The sequence below is a fragment of the Toxoplasma gondii genome, chromosome XII, assembly GCF_000006565.2.
Source record: "Toxoplasma gondii ME49 chromosome XII, whole genome shotgun sequence".
In the NCBI taxonomy this organism is placed as follows: Eukaryota; Apicomplexa; class Conoidasida; order Eucoccidiorida; family Sarcocystidae; genus Toxoplasma; species Toxoplasma gondii.
Genome location: NC_031480.1, coordinates 2,845,600 through 2,862,518, shown reverse-complemented (window position 1 = coordinate 2,862,518; position 16,919 = coordinate 2,845,600). Strand labels below are relative to the sequence as shown.

At 50.7% G+C, this 16,919-nt stretch overlaps 4 protein-coding genes across 4 annotated transcripts; 2 read left to right on the top strand and 2 right to left on the bottom strand.

Moving 5' to 3' along the window:
• Positions 1-29: 29 nt before the first annotated feature.
• TGME49_246570 (hypothetical protein) lies at positions 30-1,887 on the top strand. The gene has a single exon (XM_002367004.2). It carries the CDS (start codon positions 515-517, stop codon positions 1,193-1,195), a length of 681 nt encoding a protein of 226 aa, XP_002367045.1. The 5' UTR covers positions 30-514; the 3' UTR covers positions 1,196-1,887.
• Positions 1,888-2,541: 654 nt separating this feature from the next.
• On the bottom strand, positions 2,542-6,501 carry TGME49_246560 (vacuolar ATP synthase subunit g, putative). Its single transcript, XM_002367003.2, has 3 exons — positions 5,363-6,501; positions 3,861-3,961; positions 2,542-3,582 (listed from the first exon to the last, which is right to left on the bottom strand). Exons 1-3 carry the CDS (start codon positions 5,451-5,453, stop codon positions 3,379-3,381), a joined length of 396 nt encoding a protein of 131 aa, XP_002367044.1. The 5' UTR covers positions 5,454-6,501; the 3' UTR covers positions 2,542-3,378.
• Positions 6,502-7,482: 981 nt separating this feature from the next.
• Positions 7,483-9,186, top strand: TGME49_246555 (hypothetical protein; the record flags this gene model as incomplete). The annotated part of the gene is made up of 3 exons (XM_018780788.1): positions 7,483-7,751; positions 8,404-8,578; positions 8,950-9,186. 3 exons carry the CDS (start codon positions 7,483-7,485, stop codon positions 9,184-9,186), a joined length of 681 nt encoding a protein of 226 aa, XP_018634926.1.
• Positions 9,187-10,760: 1,574 nt separating this feature from the next.
• On the bottom strand, positions 10,761-16,751 carry ASP3 (aspartyl protease ASP3). Its single transcript, XM_002367002.2, has 9 exons — positions 15,820-16,751; positions 14,421-14,795; positions 13,882-13,955; positions 13,195-13,447; positions 12,468-12,608; positions 12,107-12,343; positions 11,673-11,732; positions 11,276-11,464; positions 10,761-11,140 (listed from the first exon to the last, which is right to left on the bottom strand). The coding sequence occupies exons 1-9, from the start codon at positions 16,276-16,278 to the stop codon at positions 10,997-10,999; spliced, it is 1,932 nt and encodes a 643-aa protein (XP_002367043.1). The 5' UTR covers positions 16,279-16,751; the 3' UTR covers positions 10,761-10,996.
• Positions 16,752-16,919: the final 168 nt, after the last annotated feature.

Below are 16,919 nucleotides of genomic sequence, written 5' to 3'. Positions count from 1 at the left end.
GGGCGACGTCATGCAGGCGCATGTGAAGAAACTGCTGGAAAACGACTACCGAATCCCTAAAAGTCAGCAATGATGTTTTCTCGTGAAGATTCCCTCTTTCCAGGAAATACTTCCGCCGTCTGTCTCTATCCTGGGGCGTGTCGCTTGGGTGGTCGATGTATTGTCGCGATCGGAATGAGGTACGATAACCGATTCGTAGCTGAACTGGTTTCCGCTGGTCAACGCCGTTTTTGTCGGTATGTGTTGCTCGTGGCTTGTTGACGTCTGGAAGGAAAGAAGCGAACTGACTTGCAACCGACTTCGCGTGACGACAACGTGGACAGATTTTCAGGGGTCGTAGAAGCTTGAATGCGTTCATACGGGGCTTTTGTCCCTGAGGCGCTGTGAAAGTAAAGCGTTTTAACTTTCGTGTCAGCAAACTGTGGAGACGCGAAGCCTCAAGGGGTGGAGTAGGGTCGAGGGCGGTGTGCTGCCACCACCGCAGCCTCGCGTGTCCTAAAAGTTTGTGTCCACGATGTCTGACGGAATCACAAAGAGTCTGTACGAGCGAAGGAGCGGGGCCCTGGTGTTTAAGGGCCGAGGGAGTTTGAAAGACGAGAAGAAGAAGGAGCGCAAAAAGAAGAACAGGAAGCGGGAGAGAGATGACGAGGTGAGAGAAGAGGAGGAAGTAGAGCTGGAAGACGTTGAAGAGGTCGAAGGAGAAGGCCGCATTGTGTCCAGCGGCAGCACCATTCAGGGCTTTGAGACCAAGTTCATGGACCAGTGTGAAGCAGGAGACGTTTTGATGATCAAGCATCCGCTCACGCACCAGGTGGAAAGGCGAATTATCAGTAAAATCATGACAAATCGCAGCATGACTGTCTCGGATGGCTTTTCAACCGATCTCGTCAGCACAACCACGTTCGCAATCCGAAAGGAAGGGGCTATCTTGCGCAAGAAAGCAGAAAAGGCAGCCACCCGCGACAAAAAGCGTCAAAAAGGCGATGCCGACGGAGACTTTGACAAAGTCGTCCAAGACGAGGTTTCCAGACAGCTTCAGAAGAACCTAAAAAAGGCCGCGAAAATTGTCACGGTCCGTGAGAAGACGGGTATGTGGGGGTACAAGGTCGTTTCCCGAAAAGCGGACCACGAACTGACCGCTGAAGAGAGACTGGACGAACGGTGCAAGCAAGGGCGAGACAAGTTTTGTTGGTAATGTTTGACGCTGAGAAGAGATCAACCAGATGCGACGGGCAACACGAGCGTCCTGTAAAGATCCAAAGTGTGTAGTTGTCTCTTTCTACTCGCGTACCTCTGGGAACCGAGGACAAACTTGAAGCACTCGTGAAGATGCGGCCATCCAATGGGGCCTTCCCGCGGGACTATGGAGCTCGTTTGGTTTTTCCGAATCGTGTGAAAAAACAGTTTTTCGGGATTCGGTGGCCCATGTGGCGGATTTGCTGAATGTCAGGCGACATCTGTGTCGCCGCCTCGTCGGGCTAGACCGGCTGAGAACGAAACTCGAAATAGTCTGATCGGCGATGTGTAACACGTTTGTAAAAGAGAAAAGAAGTTTTCCTCTGTTTATGTTATGAGGCTCCGCCAGTGAAAGCATTCCGATATTGTTTTTAGTTATGAAAGATATTTGCCAGCTCCAGAAATGCCGATGTCTTCTTGGCCTGGAGTCAGCAGGGTCAAGAGCTGGCGTAGCGTTGCTCGGACATATTCAGTTGTTAATCTGAACGAACACTTGACCTGTTTTTGCCGATGTATCCCCGCCGAAGAGCAAACCGGTCAGTTGGAATCGTGCAACAACAGATTTCCTAGAGCATAGAAAATCGAACCGCTTGTCAAGGTATTTACGTGGCATGGTGGAGAAAACTTTTACTGCACATGTCATATTCCCGCCGTTCAGAAATCGCTCTCTTCATGTGGGAAGTGAAGCCATTTCTTGGGCACCAAAACTGCTTCGATAAAAATCGGACTGCTTCAAACTGCAGGTTTGTGAGGAACGCCGTGTATACTTTCTATCCATTAGGAAATCCCAGAATGTGTACCGGATCAGGAGTAGAGGAAGCAATCAACCGTCCTAGCGAAAGTTCGTGTATGAAAGAACGCATTAGCCATGTGCACGGCGTAGCCTGTGTTGTTCCGGTGAAACCGACAGACGATAAAGGACCAGCGATAAGAGTTCAGACACGGTAAAATGTGAGTCTTTGAAAACACGAGTTGAGGGAAAGCATGTGTTTAAGGTGGTTTGAACCAGGTTTCGCTGTCGCCGATGTGCATCTCACAACGAACAGGCAACGAAAGGAGAGGCAGAAAATCTGAGATGTGTTGTATGGTACCCACTCTTCGACGATCTCAGTCTTGCTGTAACGTATAATCCGCTCTACAATGATCTGAGCTTCGTTGTGTGGTCCTACTCGCTCTCCGGAGTTCACTGTAAGGCTTTTTTTAGCTAGACGACTGACAAGGTTGAGCACGTGAAGACACCGACGAAGCATTTCTGCGTATGTAGCAGTCGGAAACGATGTTGCAAAGGACCGCCTCCACTGCCCTGGATAAGACGTTAAAGCGAAAGTGTCGTCATCGGTTCAACACATAGGATTGCAGCAATTCGAAAATGAAACTGCATGGTATTTATAAAGTTTGATTGGAAAGTGTCTGTAATACTAATGAAACAGTGCACAGCCAAAAGGGAGGAGCCTTCTGATGCTGTAGCGACCCTCCGGAGACAGGCGTGTGACGGGTAAGTAATTGGAAGTAGGTTTTAAGTGCGAAACATACGAGAGAAGTTTGAGCATTTCAATAAATGCTCCGGCTGTAATCCTGACTGGAGTTTCAAATTCGACGTCACCTGTAGTCTAAAATGCGGACCTTGTCGTTGGTGGGAGACCAATGTCTATTCGGCAGCATTTGCTTTTACAGAGACCTGCTAAATTGTGATGCGTAGATTTTCTGTCTTGCCGTCTTGGCGGCTTAGCAGAATACAGCCCGGAAAGCGTTGTGAAAGCCTGCTGTTCATATCATTCTGCAGACCTCTCTGGTGTGGTCCTGTAGGTGTGTCCAGTGACCTGGTGTTCTGCTTTGGTGTTGTCACCCCGTAATCTTATACTGAAGGTATCATAGGCCCCGAGTACACTCAGGGAGAGTCTGCTGTCGCCTTTTCGTCCGTTTCCTCGAACACGTGCATCTGCATGCGGAGTGCTCTGCTTCGGCATCTAGCTGGGAGAAAGAAGTCCGCAGAGTTTCGACACTCCAGCCGCGTCTGGGTGTCCGGAAGACAATCACGCGCAGATGCTCGTGTGCACGCAAAGAAAAATGTTCCACACCGTAAATTGCATTGTCTCAGAAAAAGTCAGCTTTTTCCCAAACACCGGGTCGATATCTACCAAATTACGGTGCGACGCCTCGTTTGTCGCAAGTGCGTAGAACAGCAATCGTTTCCGTGTCCAACGAAAGATCGACATCCATGACTTTTCTGTGAATGAACTCGATGAGTTTGTCTTTGTTCTCCATGTAGTCTTTCTTGATGCCCTCAATCTCGCCCTTTGTCTTCGCCTCCAGGCTCGACACCAGAGAATCTTCTTGGCCTGCGGTCTGTCGAGCACGAAGACAGTAAAACCACAAAAAGCGCTGCCTCCACATCCTGCCTCCAGCGTTCGAAACACGAAAACAACTCAGTGAGGACAACACAACACTCAAAGACCATGCGTCCGAAGACCTCAGGAACCAGCCGTTCCGAGACTTCCGCAGAAGAGAGGACGCACGCAAAATAGTTCGCGAAAAAACCGTGAACAAGAAAGTGGAGGTTTCGCCTGAATCCATCAGCCTCTTCGAAAGCGACACATCGGCACGTCTGGCCATCTGCGTCGTACCTGTTCGTATTCCGCCTTGAATCGCTCCTCCTCTTTGGCGCGAAATACCTTCAGCTCTTCCTCAGCACTGAAGCGGGCATCCTTGAGCATCTTCACCCGGTCTAGAGAAAGAAAACCGCACATGTTATCAACGTCATCACGGGCTGTCTGAACATGTGCTTTCAAGCCTTTGAGAAAAAGAGAAAGGGTACACAACTGGGGTGAAGTCGCAGTACGGCAGCTGTACTGGAGGGTGCTTTTGGATATTCTAAACTACACTAAACAGAATCTGAAGGTTTTGTCTTCTTCAGTTGCGTCTGTACCAGCGTCAGGCTATTCTCCCATTAAGAAACTGAACGGTATGTTCGCCACAGCTCGCACATAGAAAAGCGCCCGCCTCCTGGCTCACCCGTGACGGACGACTATCTGCAAGTGAGTTGATAACTTTGTTTTTTAAATCCACGCAGAACAAACCATCGATCCTCCCGAGCACTCGCGACCCTCAGTGAGGCGCGTCTACACTTTCACTTTCGAATTACCAGGCCAGTCGTGGCACGGCACAACAACAATAACGTTTTTTACCCCTACACTTCGTTTGAAACGATCGTGGATTCGTTGGACTTCTGGGTGAAGGAGTATTGAAACATCTAAAAAGTCGATATTACTTTAGTAACTGATTTTAGAACTCCAGAAAAGTTTGCTCACTTCGAAAGACTAGTCGCATCAACGGAAAGTCCAAATTGGTTCCTTTTTTTCAGAAGTATTCTGCTCCTATGTTTTTACGGTCTCAGTCACACAGAGTTATAGCTGAATTAGAAAAGGGAAAAGGGTACGCAAGTGTGGAGGCTAATGCCGATACAGCGGCCACGACATCTCCGACAAAGAGTTTCGACTTCTCTCAGGGACTAAAGTGGAACAATAAACTACAACTGACGCTCGACTGCGTGGTACACATGAGCAAGTGGAACTGAAGAAGCAGCCCTATAGAGGAAAAAATAGCTTTCCTGACTGAGACACGAAGCCTGGGTGCGGCCTCCAAATCATCACAAGAAACCAGCACAGGAGCGAGAGGAGACCGGAGAAACCCGAGGTTAAAAACGTCCACCTTTGCGTTTGTTCACGTTTCTCCAAAAAGCGGGACAGGAAACCTTCACAGCGTCTGCAAAACTGTCAATATATGGAAAGCAACTCTCCGCTATGCATGATATTCAGTCTGGTAGTCTCTTTCCTAGAGTTCCTCTGTACGGAATACTTACGTCTGTCCATATCTCTACCTTGACGAAAAAGTGGATTTCGAATGATCTCTTTATACGAAAACGAATCTTTTGGAAGCCAAACCGGCTGCCCACTGCGATCGGTGGCACTTGGAGAGTTCCGAGAGGTCACATATGGCTGTCGGATGCTACTGGCTTCCCTCTTTCTTCAGAAACGTAAGTAACAAAGAAAGAGGGTGTCTCGCTATACCCCATTCGCGCTGCTACGAACCAGTTGGAAACGTAGATCTGCAATCGGGTTGTACTCACTTTCCTTCGCTTTGTTGACGATGGTGTCGGCCTCCTCCTCTGCCTCGAGGAGCTGCTGAATGAGTGCATTGGAGCCCTTCGCTGCCGCCATGGTGTGAAGAAGTGACGAAAAAGGAAAAGAAACAACTCACGGGCCGAAAGCCACCGTAAAAGGCGAGAGTCGAATTGCCTTTTTCTACTCGAGACGGAAAGGCAGTGTCAGATGGTCGCAGACAACTAAGCCTCGTGCCCTTGCTTTGCTACACGTAGAGCGGGGATATGACGACTCGGGAAACCCCGGGGCGAAGTCCCTCCCTCAGGAGCCCAGGAAAAAGGCGGGAGGGATGACAGCCGGGAGGCAAGTACGTACGAGATGGCAGGGAAGAGTTTTTCTTCGGCAGTCCGGATCAAAGGTGAACTCCCCGCTAGCAAGTAGTGATCAAAGCAACAAGTTCGCGGTAGACATCAAGTTGCCGCCCGCGACAGGGTTCCTCTACCTGTCCATACAACGCGAGAAATCGCAAGAATGTAGAAGCTGCAAACAATGTGGAAAATTGGAAGTGTAAAAAGCGGACTGGGGGGTACAAGACGTCTCTCAGGGGAAACCAGATCTGAGTCGTGAGTCCAACTGTCACCGGGGGCTGGGTTGAATGGAGTCGGCGAGGAGGTGAGAAGCCGAAAAACAGCGAGGTGTTCCGTTATATCGAGTTCGAAGATACTGCAGCGAAAGCTGGACAAATGAGCGTCAGCGTTGAGAACGAAACAGTCCGGCTTGATACAGATCGCAGAGTTTTTATAGAGCAAAGCCCCTCAAGAGAAACGAGCCGTAAGGGGGAGAAAAAACGAAGAAATGGACGAGCATCTAACCGCAGCACACCACAAAATGGTCGTGTGTGTAGTCACCGACGACAACGTGAGAAACTGCGGGCTTCTGCGAATCGAAGGAAGGAGATTTTCCAGACGAAAAAAAGTCCCGGCTCAGCCATCCGTGTCGCGTGCTGCCTTCGTGGCTCCGAAGAAACGACCCTACGCGATCACGGGGAAGGGAACTCACTTGGTAGCAACTGCAAAGCATAGCTGCGTGCAAGCTTTTCCTCTGGAAACGGAGACTGTTTTCGGAGTGTTCCTTTAGCCCTCGACAATCGCAGGCTTCGTCGGCCTCCACAGGGAAAAAAGGTACTATCCGGAAGAACCTTCTACTGTGGTCAGGGGGGCTCCGAATATAAACCGACGTGCAGGCGGCGACGTCGTGGCTGCCACACAAACGCAAGCAGCCCTTTTTGATCCGTGAAAAATCAGATGCACATCTGGTCTCTTTTCCCCCAGTCGAACCATGAGCGGGGCAGTTCTCACCCTTTGAAGAACGTGTTTCGTCCTGAAGAGCAAGCGGTCGTTTCCTCGGCCCGCGCCAACCAGACTTTGCACACGCTTGTTTATAGCATGGCTTTGTAGCCGCCTCTGCGGAATACTTCCTCTGGCAGGAAACAGAGCAGCGAGATCCGTTCAGGTTGAAACGCATGTCCGCCTCACACCACTCCCCGGATCCAAGAACAAGGAGGAAGCACTGAGTTCATGTTTCGCAGTATTTCATCTAAGACCAATGTGCTCGAGTTGCAGACCGGATCACCTAATTTCACTACTCGCTTTGTGTTCTAAAGGGAGTCCCAACGTCTCAAGAGCGGTCAGAATTTGTGGTTGTATTCAAGCCCGTCAAAATAGCCAGTGTCAGAACCGTGGTATCAGCGTCATATTACACTTTCACTTGCAGCGAAGGATGCGTTGGGACTAAGGGAATTTTCCGTCTACGCTAGAGTAGCGGGCAAGGCAAAGTCGTAGCGAAGGCTGCAGCGAAGAGGCAGAAGATCCAGCTTCGTCAAAGTCTACGGCACCGAGAAAACCAAGTGATAGAGGGGATGTTTTTCCGAGAGTTCTTAGTCACCTTATCATACCTTGTTTGCCTTCTGCGAAGTCCCAGGTTGAAGCGACATGCCAAGTGGACGCCTTGGCAAGAAGAGGCACCTGTTGGAATGCGTTGGACAACGGTGTACATGAGGTCTTCTACGATTCACTCAGCAAGTCCCCTCGGACAAAGAATGTGTTAGACAACACAGCTTAAACAATTACTTTGACAGTTTGATGGAATGTCCAGTAGTGTGTCAGGGGTCACAATGCAGCACGGGGTAATGTCGCGGGGTGCGGATGGACAGTACGGCTCTTTAAATGTCAGAAAAACTCGCGTGAACAGCTTCCTCCCAGACGGCTCCGAGACCAAATTGCTTCCCAGACCTGCCTCCTCGCCGGCTTCGTGTAATCAACAACATGGAGGCCTGTCTTCATCACGCAGAGCCGATGGCACTCCTCCCGGTTTCTCTCCGCATACACGACAAGCGGCAGAGAAAATGCAATTCCGGTCAGAACATGAAAAACATTTGCAGGAAGCGAATGCAGCATGTAGTGGCCCCATCTTAACATACAGTTGATATGGAAGCGCTGACGTCTTCCACGAAGAAAGGCCTCTTTGCAGCGACTTGTGCTTCCCAGAGTGCCGTTTCGCGAGACGACCATTGCTTCGTTTCTTTCGCCCCCAACAGTTCCTCTGCTAGCCCCACTTACGTCAACTTTTCACACCATTGCACGAGACTGCAAATTCCGTCGTGCCACCGCACACTACGGGTCGGAACGGAAACTACATTCCTCCAGCACCGTTGTAGATTATGTTGTAAATGTAGCATAGAAAACCTTCACTACCGGCAGCTGACGGTTCAAGGACCTTGTGGTCGATTATGAATGAGACATAAGAATAAGCTCTTCCATATTAGAGGCGGTCAAAGAAGTCTTCAAAATTGTCAAGGGTTCCCTACCGAGTCGTGACATCTAGAACCGCAGAACATGCGACATCCTCTGTGTCACGCTTCTTGTGAGAAAGGGGTCGTTGAAACATTGGCGGGGACACTGGTCGGGGTGCTCGTTTTCCGCAGCTGGCGAGACCTCTCGAAGTACCCATCATCAACTGGACAGCATTTAGGGGTGCTGGCGTGTCTTGTTATGTCCTAACTGTGCAGAGGGTCACAGCCGGCACCGTCTGATACTTCCCCGCTGCCGTTTAGAGAGACATCATTCCTGTCAACATCGAAGAGGGCCGACAACCTCTTCGTTGCTTCTGTGCCTTCATCACCCGTTTCGGGCAGATATCGAAGTCCCTATGTTGTCGGTTTCACCATTCGCATGATCGAACAGGTACAACCTTCGCGCTAGATTTGAGCAAGCGAGTAAAGTGTCGAAGGGAATACACAGTGAACCGCTGGGACGAGCAAATGCCCTTTAAATATGAAGCTGTATACGTGAAACAAAGAGGAATCTCTCAGGCACTTTGAAGATAAGCTGGGTACGCCTATGCAATACAAAGTTAACATGATGGCCAGGAAACGCACAGTAGAACTTCGACCCAATATATAGCACAGCCAACAGATGCATTCCTACCCAAGGAGTCAGCGAGTGAGGCGGGGAGGGACCTGCTAGTTCTATTAGGCAAAATGCGGCCACCTATGGCCTGATACGGAACTTGAGATTGTGTCACACACAGGAGGCCCATGCCGTTTATGTTTCAGGGAGAAGGAAGTGGAAAGGAAAAGATCAAGCCCAGCTCTGCTCCTCCCGCCAGACCAAGGTCCACTCCGCAAGTTCACCAAAGTACGTATGATGGGTCACATGGCCGAAGAAAGGCATACATGCTGACGGTAGACCGGCGTGGTCTCGCTTGGCATCCCATTTCGCTACACGAACATACTGCTGCCGGAGGTCATCACAGCGGTTTGAGATGTTATTTAACGCTATCCGTCACGTAAAACCGTGATAACGTCAACGGTCTTGAAGGTGGATTCGTTCAATGTCCTTACATAAATATCTACACACATATATAGTTCGAGATTTATACATGCAGAACACAAGGATAGCAGGAGTTCAAAGTCGGGGTGGTGGCATCCGACCTGAACAAGTGTGGCCACTACACATTGGATGCGGCGAATTCATACACGACCAGATGGTTTGAAATGAAACAACCGGGTACTCAGAAATTGCAAATGCCGACCACCATTGCACGGAAACAACTCTTCTGAAAGCCTTCTAATCAGTCGGTTCCACATCATAATAACGTTAACGATTAAGAAACGGAATCATTCTTCCTCGGAGGTCACTGCTGATACAGAACCCCAACGCAGCGCAACGGAGCAACCTGTCTAGATTCCGGAAAGTAGAAAACCTCTTGTCACCGACGGAGAGCACTTTAACATGTTCTCTCACAACCAACTCGGACAGCGCCCCCACAGAATGAGTGACGCTCATACCAAACAGACTGAGTGGATAATCCGAATTCCATTTTCGCAGTTTCGCCCGTACCATACCGGGTTGAAAGAGGATCAAGGTGTCTATCTGGCCGCAGTCCAAACTCTCCTCCGCCAGCAAGAGGGCATCTTTATCAAGAGGCGGTGCCAGCCAGCAAAAAGCCCTCGAAGTATGGTGCCACTGTGTCTCCTCTAGTTGTTGCAAAAGTCGATGTAGGAAGGACATCGAAAATGCGGACACGTGCCGCCTCTTCACCAGAAGATTCAAATGTATCGAAAAGCCGAGAACAACCATTCCCTGTTCACATTCTTATTCCCCTATTGGGCGAGGATGCAGGAGACGTCCAATTTGCTAGAAAGTGTATGCAGCTTCAGCAAACCACTTCCGAAGACGGATCAACGCAAATAGGTGACAGCTACTCAAGAGAAATGCCGATGCCTCTCTTCATCGATCTCTGTCCTCGACCGTGCACATGACATCAAACGCTTCCCTACAACCAAAACTAGGTGCTAGCTTTACTGTCTTTGCTCCATCCACCAGACGGAGGCTCAAAAGCGACAGGCAACTTAATTTATTGCCATTTGCAAACCGACCTGCTCTTCTCTTCGGCCGCGCTTTCCGAGCGGAACGGAAGCGAACGCCAGACTTCAAATGGCGCCGCGACCGGTAGACTGGGAAGGTTGTGCAAGCCGGTTTTTGTGTACCTTCGCTCTAGGGCTTTTTCACTGCAACTACCAATGTCTACGGGATGACTTGCGCGATGTAGGTTCCACGATATGCTCTTTGGAAACAGCTGGTGCTTTACAACATGGCTACTTTCCACCCCGCATACTCCGCTACTTGGCTCATCTCGCTAGTGCCAGACACGGAGTGTCTATCAACCTGTCTATTTATACATATATGTATATATGCAGACGCGACGGAAAAACGTTCGCTGTGGTATACAGGTGTTTCCGGTACAGTCTACAGGATGCGTGACTCAGTAGTATAAGCGTTTATAGAACTATGTGATCGACCGACGGGGGGAACCTCCCACCCCGCTCCTTCAAGAAAACGCTGCGAGCTGCATTCTCGTATCTGTTGGTCAAAACCTTTGACATGAACATTCTCGTTGAGCAACGAAGAGTTCTTGTCGCCGAAATTTTGAATGCTGTTCAAGTTGTTGCGGTTCGCGTCAATCGCTTGACACACTTCGTTAAGCGTCCCGGTCAGAGGCCGAGACGGAATTTTCCTCGGAAAACGCAGGACCACATTGGATGCCAGTTGTACAGCTTCAGTGGCACACAAATCATTACATGACACTTAACAGTTCTATCACAATTCACGCATCGACGGCGCACTCATCGACCTCTCCATCATCAAATCCTCTTTGCGAATATGCGCACCGGGGTATTCATTCAGCACATTCGAAAGGTACGCACTGTTGTCGTCGTTGTGCACCGCGCGAGCGATACCGACCTGCATACCAGCAAAAAACACAGCAGAAAACAAAACATTTTTCAAAGTTCGCCGTCCAGCTCCTCTTCTTCCCAAGATGCACCGTTGTTGCCCCTATTAAAAGACCCCACTGAGTTGGTTAGGTGAGCTCCTTACCAAAGACGGCCGTGTCCCGTCGGAACGCCTGAAAACAGTGTAGTAGTGCCGCATGAAAGCGACTGAACCAAGAATGTACGCATGCCCGAACTGAGATGGAACGTCGATCTGCATATACGCGGGCTTGCACTCGTTCTTCTTGCTTCGCACCAAGTACTGCTCAGGCGTCAGAGGGAACTTGACGCCTCCCTGAAAAACACAGGATCCACCAGACAGACTGGGACCGTTACGTCGTTGGCTACTCACAGCATGAGGTAACAATGACACCTTGTTGCAGAACAAGGTGTGCGTCGCGTCTCATGCCGTTTCGACAGCTAGTATCTCAGCAGACAATGACACATGCAAAATCCCGTAGAAAGCGGTCCTCCGCTGCCAAGACTGCAGTATCAGAACTTACGATAACGTAGGTAATAGTTGGGAAGTCACTGGTGAATTCAGGGTCGTCCAGATTGCATTCCTACGAAGCAGAACGGACAACACAACGGTTGCTCCTGATGCGACACGCCATTCGAAAGTCGCCAATCCGTTCACATGTCGCTCCCGAGAAGAATCGTGGGAGAAAAAACTATCCATCCTTCTTTTGAAGAGCACTTAGCTTCTCGTCGTTAGTAGACTCTCGGAAAACCAGAAGCCATGTGACCTACATAGTGTAACCCTCGCGGCCGGAATCGAAAGTCACTAGTCAGCTCCACGAGACAGCTCCAACGGTTAAATTTCAGCATCCCTTCCGTATACACGCTTGTCCGGAAGCCGTATACGTAGCGACTGCTTGTTTCGTGGATAGGGTGGAACCAGTCCGGCAGTAAAGTGACGCAGAAAACAGCGACGTACCTTGGAGGGAATCATATCCAACAGCTTGCCGAGTTCGCCACTAGGCATGGTGTTGAAGCTTGTTCCCGAATCCAGGATGACGTAATTCTTCGTGCCCTCCTCGCAGCAGAACTTCTTATCTCCAATGTAAATGGCATCCAGAGAGGTCTCCCAGTAGTGCTCGCGTGTCACGGGGAACATGTGGATAGGCGCCTCATAGAATCGCGGATCGACACCACCAAAAAACAGAGCCGAAACCTGAGGGGCGAAGAACATCGAGAACAGCGGGGAGTTGATGTACCCAGAAAACTCCCGTACGTCTCTCCCGCCTCTCTCACTTTTGCTGGCGTCCTTCTGCCACATGCGAGAAACTGGAACTCACCTGGGAGCCCTTCGCCATGTAAAAAGCAAATTCGTTCTCCTTCAGAGTGCCCTGGCTAATGATGTTGTCGTAAATGGGAACAGTTCCGGTGCTGGACATTTCGGGGAATGCGAGACCAACAATGCCTTCAAAGTTGATAGTCTGAGAACATATATCGCAAAGATACACAAAGTCCAGCGGAATTCAGAAACTGAGAAGCGCTCTACCTTCTGTAAACACTCGAGCGTCACCTTCCTGTAAATTCTCTTGACGCGACGAGGCGGACAGAAAACCTAAAATTGAGATACCGAACCTATTTGCACATCGGAGACGTGCCCGGCGCCACAAAAAACGAAAACAAGACACGCGATGCTGACGCGTCGTTTTCTTCCCACGCTCCACTTTGTTTCAAAACCAGTTGTGAAGGAGCAGACACCTTGTAAAAACACTTTCACCATAACGATCAGCCCCCAAGCCATGCATCATCCCCAGAAACGGCCTGACAGTTAGAAAACCTCCCATGTGTCAGCCGAATTCTGAAGACGTCGGACGTCAAACTCGCTTCGTGAGAAATCTCTTGCACTGCGCCTCGAGTCTCTGGTGTCGCGCTCCTTGCCACTCGAAAGGTCAAAACGATTCCGTCCCCACAGTTTTGCTGCAAAAGGAATCCTGACGTGTGTCAGGATAAACAGAACCCACAGACTCCATGCTACCCCCGAAGTAAGAAAGGGCACATCGAGTTGTTTACCTTGAAGATGTTTCCGTGCATGTTGTGGCCACCTTCACTTTCGACTAAGCCAAAGGACTGGCCCTTGACCAAGAAAGGTCCAACGGTGAAGTCGTCGATTCCTGTGCTGCCTTCAATACGTCCTGTCCCGAATGTAATGTCTAAATGCACCGGCGGATTTGCCGCTCTGAAGGTCTTCGACGCAGACGGATCGAAGCGGGTGACTTTTGTGCAAGTGTCGTCTGTGCACTTTGAACCGACGACCCAGAGATTCCTGCAACGCACAGCGACGGAGACAGCAACGTGGAAATCAGAAACCGCACTTGAGAGGGCATGTTTTGTGCTTCAGCCCCTCTGAATTCTCGAAACACCACATCGCCGCAGCACACCTCTGTCTACGCTACGGTGGTTCCTCTCTTCTCCTGACTGGACTGTCGAAGTGACTCATTTGAGATGATCTCTCACGAAGCCGTGCCCTTAGGCCGAATAAAAGGTTCTCTTGGGTCACACACACCCACGTTCAGCTGGAGATGGAAGCCGCTGCGGTCCGTACACCACCGATCTCAGACTCTTTTCCACTTTCCCGCGCACGTGACACGGACTCTGGAATTCGGCCTATTCTAATCTCATTGTGTGTCTCGCATCCAAATGCTACGGAAAATGTCCATTTGGGATTGATCAGAAAACGTTCACTTATCAAGACCTCACGTGCTGCCCGTGTCGAAGATAGGCTGGACGAACTGAGGAGGCGTTCCGATGCCAATCACTCCGACGTATTGACTCTGCAAAGGAGACCGCAGCAAGCACAACGCATTTCCTCGCAGAAATCAAACAAGAAAAACAACAGTGCTGCAGTATCTTCCACACCGCGATCCCTCTTCGATCTGTGTCGCCCAAGTGTATACACACCGACACGCACTCCTCCTCCCTAACCTCTCTGTCTCTCAAGTCGTGAGAGGCCTTTCGCGACACAAGCACGCTGAGAGTTGCGACGAGTCAGCGTCTCTCGGATCCGTGGACAGCCCAAACAAGAAGTCAACGTCCCCTATACACAAGACGTGATACAGTGTTTTTCGTTTTCACTCCTTCAACTCTCTTTCTCTTACGCACTTGCCATTCTATCTCGAACTCTCCCGCTGCACCCCTCAAAGCGCTCTAGATAAACAGCACCACATGGGCTTGCAGCAATCGTGCTTGGTATCTTTGGCTTCTGTAAATCGAGTTTCTCTGTTCACTTCCAGACATACATCTTTCATTTGCAGGATGGGGACGGACGTTTCTGCAAGTTTCAAATCCAAGTCCAAAGTCTTCGACCCGTCTGCGACCGCAGAATCGGTCTCTTCCCCTACTGCTGCGACGTCTCCGGAGTCGCTCGAATCCTTATTTTTGATTTGCGCAAAGGAGGCAGAAGGGAGGTCGGGAGAGCTTAGACCGAACGCAATCGCTGCATCCAGCCCGGGGGTTCCAGGAAGGTTTCCAAGCGAACCGAAAGGTCCTTTTCCGCGAAGAACGTAGAAGTTTTTCTTCTCGTTCAAATGCGTCCGGTGATTCGCTTCCAGACGCGACAGAGTCTCCTCTCGATGCGTGTCGATGTTCCGAATGGGCATCATCGGCATCAAAAACTGCAGAAAAACAACCAGACAACATCGAACTCGACACTAACTGACTCACACCCGTAGACATCCGCCCTTCTTCATTTGGACGAACAGCACAAACAAGAAACACGGAGCCGGCGCGTGGAAAGAGACGTCGAAAGTTCCCTGACACCGCCATCCAGGTTTCCAGCGTTCTCTGCGAAGCAAATCCTCGAAGAGAAAGGCACTTCGTGTCTGGGGAACCCGCCGGTGAATAGCAGGGTAACGAGGCAGAAGCAACATGTGCTGAAGGCGTTCGACACAGAAAATCCGGGTGTCCTTCTCACTTCAACGAAGCAACAGAACTCCACATAGACCCCGACAGAAATGTTCGCGAGTCAGATTCCAAAATTCAACCGCAAAGAAAGTGTCGTTTTTGCCCTCGGCCGGTAGCACTTTCTGTTCAACCGAAGTGGGTCCCAGACAACGGAAGTGACTCCTCCACATGCGAAGAAAGGACGCTGAAGCTCCGAAAACTGGAAAGCTCCCTTTCCACTAGAGGATTCCAGAAACCTACACCGAAACCCGTTGCCTCGATTGCATTCTACTTCAATCGGAACTGCAGTTCGATCACGCAGCTCATCCCGCGGAGCCGAGAGGCGTTCTCCACTGTCACCCCGTCGAGTTCACCAGTTTCCTCACACTAAAGCGCGAGGGAAGAGGTGGCGGCATTCGGTCATATCCAGAGCGCCGGGCTGGATACCCAGGGAACTGTGTTGTCTCCAATAAGAAAACGTACAGTCACCTGACATGAGCAGCTGTCTCCGGCCGTGTGTTCACCCCAGCTCACTCTTCACGTCTGAGGACGGTAAACTTTCTTCATTCCTACTGAATCGACTATTAGGTCGCGTGCCTTAACTATCGCAGTGGTGTCCACCGTCTACTTGAACAGCCACCATTTGTATGACAAGGACCATGGTACTCACTTGGTAGCCTCACTCATCATGTTAACCTGCAAAATAGTATTCATCCCTTTCCTTTCTTCCTCAAACGTGCATTCGTGAAGACTTACATCGGAGGCGACCTCGCCGTGGACACACAAGCGGCAGCCGCCGTTAGCGGCATCGAAGCTGCTGCAGGTGTGACAGAGGGGAATTCCTGAACTAGCTGAGTAGGCAGAAGAGCGAGAACTCGGTCCAGTATGGTAGGGCCGAATAGGTTTTTCGCTTGTTTTGGAGGCAGACGCGCCAGCTGCACCACTGACTTCAGGTGCAGAGCCGGAAGAGGCGATTTCCTCGATCTTCAGGGCACTGCCTGTTTCTGAAGCGATTTGAGAGTTACTTAGGTGCCCAGGGAACTCGCGAGGAGCTTCCTCTGAAGGCTGAGAGGAAGTAGCGGCGAGGAAAGAGGATCCAGCAGATTTCCCAGCAGGAATGAGCGCGTTTGCGCTCCAGAGAAGCGAGGCCAGACAGCAAGAAAACAGCCAGAAGCCTGCGGGGGTGGCCCGCCCCGCGGTAGTCCGGCCCTCCATCGCACCAAGACTCAGAAAACGGGGAAAACAGACGATCTACAGAATTAAGAAAGAGGCATTTAAAGAGACTGACGCCTCGACTCCGTTCTCGGACTCGAGGCGGGAAGAACCCGTCTCCGTGGGCAGGCTCCCTCGTTCTGTCGGTACAAATGAGTCTCAAGCCGCGAAGAGGCAGCGACGGCCAGCGGTGGAGAGGCGGCCGAGATTAAAATCCGAAGATAGACGGATCCATCAATACAGGCCGTTCGGAAGAAAGCCCAATGGTGTTTGGTTGGCCGGCGTTTCAAATTTGCCGCTCCGCCGGCCCCGCCGTCTTTCCCGGGGCTGGATCTCGTTCTCGACCAGCCCGAAAAACGGAACAAAAGGGGGAAATCAAAAAGCACTCAGCTGCTCCTGTGGTTCGGAAACCCAAGAGCTCCCGAGAAAAAGAGAAGACCGCCCTTCCCCCGCGACGGTTAAAACCCCAGATGCTGTCACATTGGTTTTCTCTGCGTCGCTGGTAGCTCCACTGCGCTAGCTAGCCAGAAGAAGAGATAGCTCGCGAATATTACCACATGCTGCACATGCAGAGAAAGGGCTTTGCAGCGACGAAACAAGTGACACTGACGGGGTTCCCCGCTTTTAACGGGCACCAGCAGCGC

What these genes read in the sequence shown, in the direction of transcription:
- TGME49_246560 (XM_002367003.2), bottom strand. Translation starts at nt 5,453, where the DNA reads ATGGCGGCAGCGAAGGGCTCCAATGCACTCATTCAGCAGCTCCTCGAG. An exon ending in CGTCAACAAAGCGAAGGAAA is followed by an intron (nt 3,962 to 5,362) that starts GTGAGTACAACC and finishes TTCTTTCTCTAG; the next exon opens with ACCGGGTGAAGATGCTCAAG. An exon ending in TCAAGGCGGAATACGAACAG is followed by an intron (nt 3,583 to 3,860) that starts GTACGACGCAGA and finishes CGTGCTCGACAG; the next exon opens with ACCGCAGGCCAAGAAGATTC.
- TGME49_246570 (XM_002367004.2), top strand. Translation starts at nt 515, where the DNA reads ATGTCTGACGGAATCACAAAGAGTCTGTACGAGCGAAGGAGCGGGGCC.
- ASP3 (XM_002367002.2), bottom strand. Translation starts at nt 16,278, where the DNA reads ATGGAGGGCCGGACTACCGCGGGGCGGGCCACCCCCGCAGGCTTCTGG. An exon ending in ATCTTCGACACGGGCAGCAC is followed by an intron (nt 13,448 to 13,881) that starts GTGAGGTCTTGA and finishes TGTGCGTTGCAG; the next exon opens with GAATCTCTGGGTCGTCGGTT. An exon ending in ACGGGACACGGCCGTCTTTG is followed by an intron (nt 11,141 to 11,275) that starts GTAAGGAGCTCA and finishes GCTGGTATGCAG; the next exon opens with GTCGGTATCGCTCGCGCGGT.